The 14,011-nt window shown below is 43.7% G+C and overlaps 1 protein-coding gene across 4 annotated transcripts in view; it reads left to right on the top strand.

Annotated features, from left to right (window-relative positions):
* ST8SIA5 (ST8 alpha-N-acetyl-neuraminide alpha-2,8-sialyltransferase 5) overlaps nucleotides 1-14,011 on the top strand; it is a 60,239-nt gene that overhangs the window by 19,131 nt on the left and 27,097 nt on the right. For all 4 annotated transcript variants that reach the window (XM_052670289.1, XM_052670290.1, XM_052670287.1 and 1 more), the window contains one exon: nucleotides 4,068-4,747. In XM_052670289.1, the coding sequence (XP_052526249.1) occupies nucleotides 4,617-4,747 (131 nt within the window). In that variant the 5' untranslated portion in view covers nucleotides 4,068-4,616. The remainder of the gene's footprint in view (nucleotides 1-4,067; nucleotides 4,748-14,011) is intronic.

The raw sequence follows: 14,011 nt of genomic DNA, 5'->3' as shown, positions 1-14,011 counted from the left end.
GACATTTCATTCATCTTAGCTTGTAGGGCACTGCATCCCGTAGGCCAGATGCTGTCGTAACCCCTTTGTTGGGGATTAGTAATGGGTTGTGGATGAACTCCCACTCTGTATTCCCAGTTTCGGGTTTTTAAAGAGCTAGCACAACTAACTGGCTACGCTCATGGTTATTTCAGTACGTAGCCTGGTGCAGGCTCCCTAGAGAAGGGTCAACGCCACCAACTAAGCTGCTGGTAGACGTGCAGAACTTTGGGCACATGGAAAGGAGCACATTGCTGGGGAGAATCACAGAATCACTGAGGTTGGAAAACACCTCCAAGATCCCCAAGCCCAACCCATTCTCACCATGCCCACTGCCCGTGTCCCCATGTGCCATATCTCCACGGTTCTGGAGCACCTCCAGGGACGAAGATTCCACCACCTCCCTAGGCAGCCTGTTCCAATGCCTGATTGAAGAGAAGGGTGCACTGGAAGCAGGAGGACTGTAGAGGATGTCAGTGAGGTCAGAAAATGGAGGTTCTTCAATGAAGAATGAGGTGAGGCTCAGGGTCTGCATCACATGGAATCATGGAATCACATAAATAGGAAGTTGATGAGTACTGAAGCTGGTGGATCAATCACGAGGTGTATACTTTATTACTTTGAATGGAAAATCAGCACAGAACTGTGATAAAAGGACAAAGGTAACCTTTCTGAAGCCCAAATCATATCCTAAAATAGCTCTCTTTGTCTTGATTGTGTAGTATAAAATTTCTGAAGGAATCAATTAGCTTGTTGCTCAGACAAATCTTTACTACATAGAATTATGGAGTTATTAAGTTGGAAGGGACCCTTAAAGGCCACCTGGTCCAACTCTACTGTTCTGATCAGTGCTATTCACTGACGTAGCAAAATGCATTCTGACATCAAAGTCATTGCTTCTGTGAACTGCATCCAAAATTGTATGCCATATTTTAAGGTTTGTTAATATCTCAGATTAACAATTTAGGGTAAAATTTTGCTCTTAAAATACTGAAATCAACACAAATTGAGCTTGTCTCCAGTAGATGATGTTGTCACTGTTAGACAGTGTGTGGTTGTTCTTCTGACCATAGAAATATTTCATTGCATTAACAGCTAGGATATTTTCTGAAAAAAGAAATATCAAAACTTTCATCTGTCACTTTTAACATGGGTGGCACTAGCTCCAGTGCTTCATAGGCATTCACCAGAATGTGAAGTTTGGTTGTTTAAGCTCAGTTTGGTGAAACCCGTGGGAGTTTTAACTTGATTGGGGTAGGTAAGTGCCACCCATGAGCTCCTTTATGGCTCTGGCACCATCGCAGCCCTCTGGGTTTGACCTCCCCCACTGTCTATGAGAACATGGTTGGAAGGAAACTGGTGGTGATGTAATGGATATCCAGTGTGCAGAACATATGTTATCTCCAGGACACATTCTCCACAGGTAGCTCTGGTGCCAGCATGGCTTTCGTCACCCCCTCATGCCTCAACCCCAGCTAAATAAACATTTACACTTCAGCTGAATCCTTCCAGCTTCTTTAATACCCAGTTGTAGGCATACAGATTCATGGTGGTAGTGGGACAAGATGTTGTGTTAAGCAATAGGTCGTGCTGATAAATGCATGTTTGATATTGCAAAAGAGTTAATACTTATAGACACGTATTAATAGGTTTCACATTTAGCTGAACCTTATGGGCATGTACATGTGTGCCAGTGCTCAGCTAAATCAGTGGTCTGGCAGTTGACACAAGTATTGTAGAAACTTTCATTTAGAGGAAAAGGAAGGTAGGAGAGTGATCTACAGCCTTACAAAGCTGTTAATAATCTGCTCTGTGAAGTTCTTTAATGTGCAGAGCAGGCAAGGAGGGAAACATTCCTGTAGGGGAATGTTGTGCTTATTGTGCTTTACTCTGAACTTGTATGGTCCTGTGAGCTTCATATATTCATTCAGTGATGCATACTGTGATTTAAATAGCTAACAAGACTGATCCTGCTCTCCGACACACGAATGCCCTTGCTTCCAGCTGAAATGAGAGTGCACAGTCAAATGCTGAATCAGATGACTGGTTTAAGGAGAGATGCTTAGCGAAATTCCCAGCCAGACCTGCTCATCAGCAGTGAATTTCTCTGTTTTATTTAAGCTCTAAATAAACTGCAACTCAGAAATAAGGACTACACGTTGTCTCTTCAGCAAAGTTGTGCTTGGTGCTTGCACAGAAGAAGCACTGAAGACATCAGGAATGAAATCTCTGCAAGATGTGGCACAGAAAACGCTCTCCATGTATGTGTCTGTTTGCTTTGCCCTTTGCATTAGGTTTGCAGTGGTTCTGCACAGAGGTGTCTCAGTGCTGTATTTTCTGATGCAGTGCAGAAGGGTAAGAGGACACAAATCAAAGGCTGCATGACTGCATGTGGCCATGACTGCACGGGGCCTTGCTCAGCTCAAGCGGAATAGCTTGCTGAGTTTGGTGCACTGTCCCAGTAGCAAATCACTTCAAATGGAGAGGAATAAAGGAAGGAAGGCAGAACGTTTTCACTAAAACTAGCTGATATTACTATCTGCAAAAGTAGTATCACACTAACAGAAGGTCCTAAGTAGCCAAATTTTCCTCACTGATTCTTCAACTGAGACAAATTTCTTCGGGATGATTTTCAAAGGTACCCATAAAAATCTGACAAATCAAAGCATTGACTGCATTTTCCTTCACAGGTGCCTTTATTTCTCAGCTTCCCAGTGCAAATCCACTTTCACAGCATTTACATAGCAGCCCCACTGTTCTTCCTGTTGCTGGGGATTAAGTTGCATGTAAATGGTATTGTTCCTGTATGGAAGTATTCTCGTGTTCTATGAACTGACATGTACTGATTATTGAAAGAAACATATTTGGCCTTGCAACTGGTGAGTTTGGTGGGAGGGAATCCAGCCAGTGCTGCTGTTTAATTTACAGTCGCCTATATGTGTGATATTCCCAGTATAATAGAAGTGAGCGCTTCCAAAACAGTTATTTCTCCATCCAGATTGTTATTTTTCTTCTGACCCCAGATGTATTTCCATGTAAGCATTGCCCTGTCCCTTCTTTTCCCTGTGGCTGTCTGTTCCTGGGACAGGGCACTGGGCTGCTGATCTTTGCCTAGCCTCAGGATGACCGCAGTTCTTGTGTGGACAAGTGAAGCCTAAAGCCTTTTGCTGGGCTCATAAATGCAGGTGTGAAGCTTTGAAAGGACTGGTAGGGGGCAGCCAGCCCATGGTAGGGTCCCTTCCAACCCAATCATTCTGTGAAAATCAAGAGAGTCTGAATGGGTGGAATTACCCCAAGGTCTCCTGCCTGCAGGGACTCAAGGTTCAGGTTCATATCTCAAGCACTTTTATTACCTCTGTTGGTTACAACAAAAGCAGCTGCTTGCTGCTTTGCACTGCTGGCTAATGGCATGTTTTGCATACACTGATTTACCTGTTGGAAAATTTATCGACACAAATATTTTCCTGTTACCTTAGACGAGGGTTTATTTCACTATGTTTTGTTGTCAGAATCCCCGTTCCCTGTCCTCCATTTGGGCAAAACAAACCCCTAGCTGTGATGTTTACAAAGCTTTCATTAGAACTTGTTAAAGAAGAGCTGGGAGTAGTAGGCTTTGCTCTCACATCAGCAACAAAAGTGCCATTATTTCCCTGCGAGCAGCATGGAGCCCTCCGGATGACAGGGAGATTTCAGGCAGCTCTGATACTTGTGGGCAAGGTCATGTTCTTTGCCTTTTGCAAAAAGCACTGCTCCCTGCAGAGAGCAATCAGAATATTTGTCTCTTTAAGTGAATCTGAGAGGCAGGCTGCGCGCGGCTGCTGCAGGGCTGCTCCGTGCCTCCAGTACATCAGCATGTAAGAACTGAGAGCGTGTCCTTGAAGGATGCTCAGCGTCCTTGCTCACTCTGTAGGAATAACTAGGGGAAATGTAGGAGCCCAAACAGTGAGTGGTATGTGAGTACAGCATCACATTTGGCACGCAAACCTACAATACCAGTGGCACACTGCTTCCCTGCCAGGCTGACCAGATTGCTGTTGTTGTTTTTGCAGGGGACTGAAGGAAACCCTCATGACTGCTCCGCACTCATTCCTCAATAGCACACCCTGATCACGTCTCCGTGCGAGCACATTGCACTGGGATTGCTGAGCAGAAGCAGCAAGAAGCTGATGGCGATGCATTTCCAGCGCGGGCTGCCAGAGCCCTCTGTTTGCCATTGGCTGCTGTTTTCTGGTTTATTTGCAGCTTCCCCCATCTGGAATATGAAAATTGGATTGGAGTAGGTAATTGCTAGCAGCGGGTTTTTGAGAGAGGCTTTGTGGGAGTGGAATGCCTCTTGCACAGCACTGCCTGCGCTGAAAGAGCTCTGATTTTAGATGTTAGCCACGTCTGAATCTCTGGGAAACTTTACCGTGGGAGCACTGCGCACAATCCTGGAGCTGACAGCCAAAGAGGCACGGAGGGGGCAGACAATGGGATGCCCTGTCCTTGGGTTGCTCCAAGAACAGACACCCGGAGCTCCCCTTGGCTGCCCTGCAAAACAAGCGTGAAGGTGACCATGGACTGAATCATACCCAACAGAGATCCCACAGCTGTTAAGGATGGGATACACAGACCCCTCGTCGGGCAGGGATTTGCTGGGAAACAGAACTTTGTTCTTCATCTTCATCTGCGCCTTCGCTGTGGTCACCCTGCTGCAGCAGATCCTCTACGGGAGGAACTATCTCAAAAGGTAAGGGGTGAGACTGAGTGGAAAAGTTCCCTTCTCCAACCAGTTCTGCTGGTCTGAACCACCTCCTGGCATTGTGCTGGCAGTACGAACCTCTTGTCGGTTTGGGAGAGTGTATCCGGCATCTGCAGTGTCTGTTTGATTATTAATAACAGCATGAGGCATTTTGTACTGACTTGTGTTGTTGGCATTTATTGACTTATGCTTTTAGGGTATCTTCACCTTGGTGTTTCTTAATTCTCAGCTGTTATTAAAGACTGGGTCTCACTTAGGATGTAACTGTGCCACCTGAATTTTTATTTTGACCAGACCCTGCCATCCAGGCTTTTCACTCCGCGTAAGTTGAAGCTGAAATGCTTTCAGAGGTTGAACTAAGGCAGCATGGTTACTGCTTAAACTTTGGCTTGTTAGAAACAAACATGCCAAGGCCATTCCTAAAATCAGCATAACAATGCTAGTATTCCAAACAGCAGAGAAAGCACTTGTTTTTTTCCCTGCTGTATTCTAGTGAATTTGCTGCTGAAGCTGCTGTGTTGTAGAGCACATCAGCCTTTGATCTGAAACAGTGCTGCTCGTGTTACAGCAAAAACCAGTGGGGATCTCCAAGTGCTTAAACTCGACCCATGCGGAGTTTATTTTGCTTAAATCTAGTTTGAAGAGTTATGGCTGATATGATTTTATAACAGGGAATGTTTGTCTTGAGGGCTCTGAGGTAAGTAGGCAGCTGCTGTGGAATTTTTTATGGGAACTGAGCTGTAACTCGCCAAAAGAGATCAATGGTTTGGCTCCTGATTTGCAGTGCTAAGAGCAAGGAAAATACTGACAAATCAGCAAACATTTCTTGCCAAGAGGGGAAATAGCAAGTGTAGTGTTAATATGTATGGACAGATGTGTTGTGGGTTAGCTGAGAAGTTTGTGTGCCCTGCTCAGTGGTGAGGGGTGATGGTTTGGGCAGCTCATTTACAGAAAGGTGTGACTAGATTGGAAGGAACCGAAGGAAAAGAGCAAGAATGAGCTGAGTTGCAGAAGGCACAGCAGATAATTGCTTGTTTACCTTGGAGAAAATTGAGGGGAGATATGAATAACCATCTTGAAATATCCAGTGTTTGGAAAGATGAAGGTAATGAGCACATTTCGGTGACAGCTCATGGGGTGACAAGAAGCCACGTGTTTTAATTACAGCATAAAAGATTTGTTTCACAAAAAGGGAAAACTTCTAAAGCATAAGGCTACCTAAGGAGGTATTAAATCTCTGTCTTTGAGGGCTGCAGGAACCCATCAGATAGACCAGGATGGTCTTGGTGCCACAAGGATAACCTGATACCCACGTGAGGTCTCATTTTGCCTTACTTTTCCAATTTGTCCTGTAGGCCTTGCAGCCAGTAACTGGTTTTCCTATGTGCAAGTGATTGCAGGAGGATTAGTGCTGACAAATAGATCCCAAGTAGAGATGGAAGTAAGAAATGGCCAAGTGAAAATACAGTAGTGAGAAGATACAACGGAAGACTTTCTTTTGGGGTTAGTCTGTGTCCTACCACATGCCCTGGGACAGCCAGCAGGGAATGCAACATGAGCGATATTCAATTCCTAGATTTGCTAGGAAAAGCTTTGGTTTTGAGCAGTGCCATTCAAGGAGCTCAGGCAGAGAATCGTGCATTCATTTTGTCTCTGTGACTGCAAAACACGGCTGTTTTTTGTTTCTTTTTAATCCAGCTTGTGATGATTTGTCATTTTTCCTTCTTTTTCTCACACAAAATATCTCCAGGTAGGTTTCTCCCTCACTTAATGGGAAAAAGCACTCAGAGTCCTTTCTGCTGGGCAGTGCTAGTTCTGTTGGCTGCAGAAATGACAATTCAGAATGTGGCAGTCTCAGGCTGCCAGTTATTAAGGACAGAAAAAGTCACATATCAGCTTACGTCCTTACCATAACATCATCATGAAGATACTTCTTTCCCTGAGGTGCATTACAGTAACTGATGTTGGGTTTCTTGCCAGTGGCTGTAACTTGTGCCCAGTCTCCTCTTTCACAAATCCCTGCTAGGAGCTGTGAGGCTCCTTGGGCACGTTACATCTCGCACCTTCAGGTCTGTGGTGGTTTTGGAGAGCATCTTTGCAGAGAAGTGGGATATTTATAGCCTCGGAGCCTCTTGCCAAGCTGGAGCCTGGGGACGCTGCCTAAACCCAAAGCCATTTACAAGCTGGGATCCAACATGCTGTTTGCTTTATGACAGCGTTTGCGTGATATCATCCCAACCTCTGCAACAGTAACAGCCCTCTGGGCCTCCTCCCAAGGCAGCAAGAAGAAATTCCGTTGTGTATTTAGGCAAAGCTGAAAATTGCCCTGAAATACTCTTCTGCTAAATGTGCAATGCTTTTAAGCCTAAATATAACACAAAGCTGGCTTGTTCCTCTGCAAGGAGATGGTGGAAATGGCTAATGTCCAGCGAGACTGAAACCAAGCAGCTAGAACAGGGAACTTGGACAGAATATTGGGGCTGCATCAGCTCCTCCACTGATGGCTGGACTTGGTGGTCTTAGACCAATCTTAATCATTCGGTGATTCTATTACCAGGCACTTGGTCCCCATAAGGGGTATGGACAAAATGGTGTTTGTTAGGAGTGGAAAACACACAGTTTGTTGGGAGCCAGATGGAAGTGTGAGCTGTATGGTTGTGAGCTCTGCTCTGCACTGAAGAAGTAGACAACAGGCTGGCTGCATTGCCAGCAACACTCCTCAAGCTCCCATGGACACTGGTGGCCCTCCATCCACCCATGGCCGTGCCCCAAGCCCACGGGGACAGTAGGGCTGCAGACAAGATTGAATCTCCAGGAGAGGAACAGCACTCAGAGAAATTCAAGAAGGGTTCCAGGCTTGGTGAAGTTCTCTCTTTCCCAGGTTTCCAAGTTTTCACGCATTTTTCACTTACCAGATAAATGTTGTTCATTTCCTTTGGCTGCTGCTTTGTAATGTGCCTTTGGAAAGCAGAGTCTTTTCCCTTTTTTTCCATCTCTTAGCAGTGCTCTCAGGAAAGGCATCCCCATAGCAGCTGAAGTCTGAATTAGAGTTAAGCTCCACGACTTCAGAAAGCTGTGGTCTATGATGCTCCTTATCCCGAGTAAAAAGGATGATGAAATGAGATATAATTAAGGGACTTTAATACAGATCTCTGGGGTAATTATTTTTATTTTAGGATTAATGGGATGATTAAAAGCCCACTGGATTGATCTGTTAAAGTAGGTTAAACGCTGGGACTTCTGCTTAAACCCAGAGCTTTTGCTTGCTTTTGTATTAACTTATCTCTCCAGTGCTCAGCTTTTGGCTGAATTTTCCTTTGGATCAGATGCTCAGCTGAGGGCTGGCCTTCTTGTTGTGAGCCCCTGTTTGGTCAGCAGGGAATAGCCCTGGATTACATCCGGAAACTGCCAGTATTGCATAAACTGCTGAAATTGTCCCTGTTCTCCTCTTGCAACCTGTAGCGTGGAATAAATCAATAGAATAATACTTGAATATTACTTTGCTAGATATCTATGTTCTGTTGACAGGATTTTCACGAAATACTGGTTGTCTGACTTCTGCACAGAGTGAGAGCCTGCTGAAGAAGTGAATCTGCCCATTTAAAAACATTTTTGAGTAGGGTGAGAGCACTTTTGCAAAGATATTGAAGACTTTCAGCAGTGGTTACTGTAGAGTCTGTCATGTATGAAAACACAGAGAATTACTTAGCAAGGAAGAGCAAACCTTCCCATGCAGCAGAATGCCTTGTTTGAAAGCTTTATGTCTTTTAAGTGAGATTTAAAAAAAAAACAGACATTCTATGTATGTCTGTGTACCTTATAATTAATACCAGACTCTCATAGGTTTATACCACCATTTTGGTATTTTTGAAGTAGCTTAGCAAATGAGCTCCCAGATGTATTTAACCCTTTATTTACCCTCTTAAGAAAGGTAACAAAAATACAGCAGGAGCAAATAGAAGACAGTGAACAAACGTGGACTGCATCTTGAAGGAGTCATGTGGTTTGCAGAGTGCTGTAACACAAGATCAGATCTCCCTTATATCAGGGCCAAATTTCTTTCCATTTAAATATTTCTCCCAGGAGACAAGCTGAAGGTCACCCCATGATTCATTTATCTAACGCACATTTATCTAATTATCTCTGTGCCTCCACTGTTTCTAACCAGAAATATTATCCAAGTGGAATGACATGCGACCCATGAGGCGTCTGGCTGAATCCCTGACAGGCTTGTGGAGCCTTGGTTGTGTTGGTTTTCTTCAGAGGAAAAGAGTGCTGGAAACTTCAGGAGATGTGAAAGTCTTGAAGCTATATGGACAAATATGTGTATGCATGGAAAACACACACAGGATATGGCTGTCCTCTGAAGATGCTGGATTTATCCCAGCAGATCAGAGAAGCTGAGACTTCTCAAGAGCATTTCAAGGTGTGACGGGGATCACGGAGCTGGCATCCACATCTTGGGAAGCCGGTATCCCCATCTTACCATCAAGTGGCTAAAGTTTTGGTACCAGAGCATGGAGGCATGTTGCTTCCTCTCTCAGATTCCCTGGAAGCAATCTTTAATGCAGAAATTAGGCAGAAATTTAATCCCTGCTTCCTGTAGACTTGCTTTGTTGCTAGCCTTGTTGTGTTGCACCTTCAAGTGGTTAGAAAAGCGAGTCCCTCAACTGCCAAACCTTGTCCATTCCTCAGAGGACAGTAATTTAAAGCAATGGGAGTCAGTTATTCCAATATTTTGCATATTCAGATTGCATTATCGTCAGTGTGTTAGACCATGCTCCCTCCTGAGCTCAACATGAGAGCTGTGAGGCACTGCAGTGACACACAGATGCTTTCCTCTTTCCCAGTGACCACTGGGTGATCCCTGTTCTCCACAAACCAGCTGCATAGATTTTGAATTGTGTTGGGAGCTCTGCAGAAGCTTTGTGTCCTGGAGTGGTGGATTGCAGATGTCCCGTTACCTGCTGAAAAGTGACCCTCATGACCCTGTCAGCAGTGGCATCGTGGCAGCTGCTCACATCTGTGGCCACTGTTAAAATGTCGTGGCCACTTGGTCTTTAATTTTTGTCCTGATAGAGTTTTCTGTTTGTTCTTACGCTTACTGCAAATCATGTTCAGACAAAATTGCTGCTCAAAGCTTTGTGTTTTCTGACTTTCACTGTGCGTAATTCTTACCCTTGATTGCTTTTTCATCTTACTCCTTGTTTTTTTAATTCAAGTGTTTTCATTGCTCAGCAGTCCGTGCCTCCCTCAGGCAAATTGTTGACTTAACCTCTCATTTCCTTGAGGTATCTTTGCCCTCCACTGCTCGCATCCATTTTGCATTCCCATTGGCCTTGCAAGTAGTCGCTGTCCTTGCATATCCTCTTCAGCTAGTTAGCTTTATGCTTTAGCTCCTGTGATGAAAACCCTAAAAGCAAGCTCCATCATTAGTAGTTTTTTGGCACTTCCCATAAGAAAAATGCAGCCAGAGCTCAGCCAGATGAAAATTTTGGCCAGTCAACAGCAAGGAAGGCTTGCACAAATGGGAATCCTCATCTGTGGAGTTGTTCAAGAAACCTGTAGAAGGGGCAGCTGGGGACATGGTCACTGGGCATGGGGGGTGGGTTAGGGTTGATCTTGGGGATACTGGAAGTCTTATCCAATGTTTGTGATTCTGTAGGATGAGTCCTGCTGCTTGTACACACAGGAAGAGTATTGCCTACTAATGAGGCTGTAATACAGTACGAACACTGACTTTAACAGTGTTGCTTGTCATGTTCCACCCATGTCTTCAGTACAGTTGAGCTCTGGGGGTATGTTTACATTGGAGAATATAGCACTGTGTAGGAACACTTGACCCAGTACTAAATATATTAGCCTTGGAAACATGAGATGCGTAGTAATTAGCTCAGTCAGATCTCTCACACTGTGGTGAGATTTCTCTTGGCACCCATGCTGTGTCAGGTATCCTTGCACTGAGCTCTAGCCTCCAATATCATAGTTTGTTGCCATCTTACAGTATTTATGATTTCATGTTGCAGGCTGAGCTTGGGACTTGATCAGTCTTTTCTCTTGATGAATTCACTGCATCACTGTCAACTCACTCTGTGATGGGTGTTGTGCTTCCCCTAATGATTGCAAATGATATTTTAATTTTGAACACTTGTAACAAAGCAGTTATTTTGTGTTACTCCTTGGATATGTATCTTCCAGCTATAGAAAAGGAATGTTTAACTTCTTTCATCTTTCTTGGGAAGTAATTTTTAATCAAATTTTTGAGAAGTCACATGTGAATATCTGATGTAAAATTTATCCAAGAAGTGATATGTGCTATATGAAACAAAACTTTTTTTTTTTTTTTTTTTGCCTGTATAATAGCAGTTATAATCCAGAAGCTTCCCACCTATGTTTCCAATTTTGCTCTTTGTGCTAGTCAAAATATACTCCTCCACCACTCTATAACTAGTGCTTCCATCCAACATGTAAAGCCAGGCTTGTCTTTCACGCAGCACAGTATGGGCCAATTGATGTAACCAAGTGGATGTGGGATCATGGGGTCTGTATTATTCCATGTTATTCATATTATTTCATATTGCTCTCTGCTAACATGGTGAGAATAAATATGAGTATTTTTTCCCTGATTTTACTGGAGAAATAAGAAATTCTCTAAGCTTGACTAGTCAGATTCCAATCTATTTTCACTGAATGCAGATGTGGCTTTTAATAAACCACTGAAATAAGACTTTGCTTTCACTTGCTGCCATCTAATGTAATTTGACCAAATCTAGGTCTGATTCATTTCAGTGACTGTTTTCAATCACCCTAATCTGCAGGTTGTTTGTGCATACCACTGGTTTTGTTTTATTTTCCGTCCGCCCTGTGGACATTGTGAGTCACATTTTCCCTATTTTGCAGGAAAGGAGGGACTGGATCTCAAGGTGATTAACCATCTGACTCTGCTATACCCCTCTGACATCCCTGTTACTAGTCTAGGGGGATCACTTTCCATTTTCAAAGAGAGCAGCATGATCATTTAACACCACAGTCTTCAATTCCTCCTCTCAGGGGCACAAGGATTATGGGGAAACCATTGCTCTAATCTCCAAACATCTGCTGTGCAGGAGCTGTTACTTGTTTGGATGATGGCGGTGGGTTTGTGCTTTGCTCCCTGCTGCTTCCACAGCTGGTCTTGACAGCCCTTCACAGTTACCACTGCTCCGTTAATTTTCCTGCTCTTTTTCACCCTCTCCCTCTGTTCTTACATTACAGCAGCATTTATTTGACCACATACTGATTCAACATTTGCAGTTAACAATTAGGATCAAACTGTTGCTTCGACATTTACCTGAAATTCAAGGTCTGTGTTGCCAAGAGTTGGATTTGTTCATCACCAGCTCTAGACTGCTCATTCTCACATATCTTAGGGGCATGTCCTGTGGTTCACAGAATCACAGAACTGTAGGGGTTGGAAGGGACCTCCAGAGATCATCGAGTCCAACCCCCCTGCCAAAGCAGGTTCCCTACAGCAGGTCGCACAGGTAGGCATCCAGGCAGGTCTTGAACATCTCCAGAGGAGACTCCACAGCCCCCCTGGGCAGCCTGTTCCAGTGCTCCATCACCTCACTGTAAAGAAGTTCTTGTGCACATTGGTGTGGAACTTCCTGTGCTGCAGCTGATGTCCATTTTCCCTTGTCCTGTCTCCACTCAACCACTGAAAAGAGTCCGGCCTCGCCATTCTGGTTAATGATGTCCATCAACTAGCACTCAATCTGGCTACTGCAGAACTTCCTTGATAAGAAATTTACACAGGACACTATCACTATTTCTGCTCATTACATCATTTATAAGATCTTCACTTGTCATCATCAGCCTCACCTGTTAGGGAAATGTGCTAATTTTAGAAGGAAATAACATGAAGGCCCTTTGAAGAGAGGGTAGCTCCACAATGGATTATCCCTGGCTGTCATTTTTTTTTTTAATCTTTGACACTGTTAAAATACAAAGGAAACCTCTACATAATTTCCTCTGCTTTCCTCTCTTTCTTTTAATCTTCTTTTACCCTCTTTTTTTGTCCTGCTTATTTTTTATCCGCCTTTTCTATGTTTTCATCCTGCATGTGCTTTCCTATTGCAATTCTGACTCAAAAAAGTTCAGCTTACCCCTTCTTTGTCTACCTGTTGGGGTGTATCTAGTTTTGAGAGTGAGTTTAGCTGACGGAATATACTGTTGGAGCAGTCCGTCACTCTCATGTTTTCTCAGTCTGTTTGCAGATCTGGACAAGAGTTATTAGCCCTTAAAATTCACAAATAGAGGATCAGAAAATAATATACTTTCAAAATTGCAATCTCCTGGCTCAAGGCTGATTGAAATCAATGGTAAAACTTGCAGTAATCTTGTTAGGAACAGAATTAATTCAGGTCAGTGTTATTAAATGTCTCATCCTGCTCAGTCTTAATACTCCAAGTCATTGTTTGTGAACGCTTTTCTTAATAGCAGGAATAGGTTTATCATCACTCCAGAAAATGCCATATTTTACATTAATCTCAGGCTTGCAGTGAGACACAGTCCTATGAGCTGTGGTTGTATAAGAAAGCTCTTATGGTGTCAAGCTCTATAGAACCTGTTAGAGAAAAGCACTGTGTCCATTGCTCTTGTCTTGCTCAAGGTCAGACACTTGGCTTGCTCCTGATCCCAATTTCAGCTCACCACCTCGGGTTGTGTCCTTACCATCTAGAGGAAGGAACGTCGTACCCAGACCCTCTGCCCTCGTTGGGTATTTCTGTGCTTCAGTTAGATCCCATTCTACCATTTCAAAGCTAAGTATTTTAAGCTGCTCTTCACAAGACATGTCTACCATTCCTCAGTGTTAATCTTCCTGATCTCCTGCTGGATCTTACTCAAGATATGTGTGTCCTCTTGTAAACTTCCTCAGCTGCAGGACACAGTGTTTCCAAAAAGTCCCAATGAGAGGAGGGATTGGAGAGTGATTTCGTCATATATTTTGCTTTAGGGGCAGATTTTTAAGGGCTTAAATTGTCTTTTTTAAGGACATTTACATTGAAATGAAACACTTCTCCAAAGGAGTCGTGAGTGTCATAATGTGTTAGACTGTGGTGCATCATGAGTGTTATTTCAGCAAGCCTGAAGTGAAGGTGTCTTAGTAATAGTGAGAATTTTCTCATGGATTTTTTTTTTCTTCACACCATCCTCTTTGTAGAAATCATTTCCTGGGGCAATCTCAGCTGGTTAAAGCTAAGAGCAGTGTCA

The sequence above is a fragment of the Tympanuchus pallidicinctus genome, unplaced genomic scaffold, assembly GCF_026119805.1.
Source record: "Tympanuchus pallidicinctus isolate F22 unplaced genomic scaffold, pur_lepc_1.0 scaffold9, whole genome shotgun sequence".
Lineage (NCBI taxonomy): Eukaryota > Metazoa > Chordata > Aves > Galliformes > Phasianidae > Tympanuchus > Tympanuchus pallidicinctus.
The sequence above is the reverse complement of the archived record's forward strand: the minus strand, read 5'-3'. Positions and strand labels throughout refer to the sequence as shown.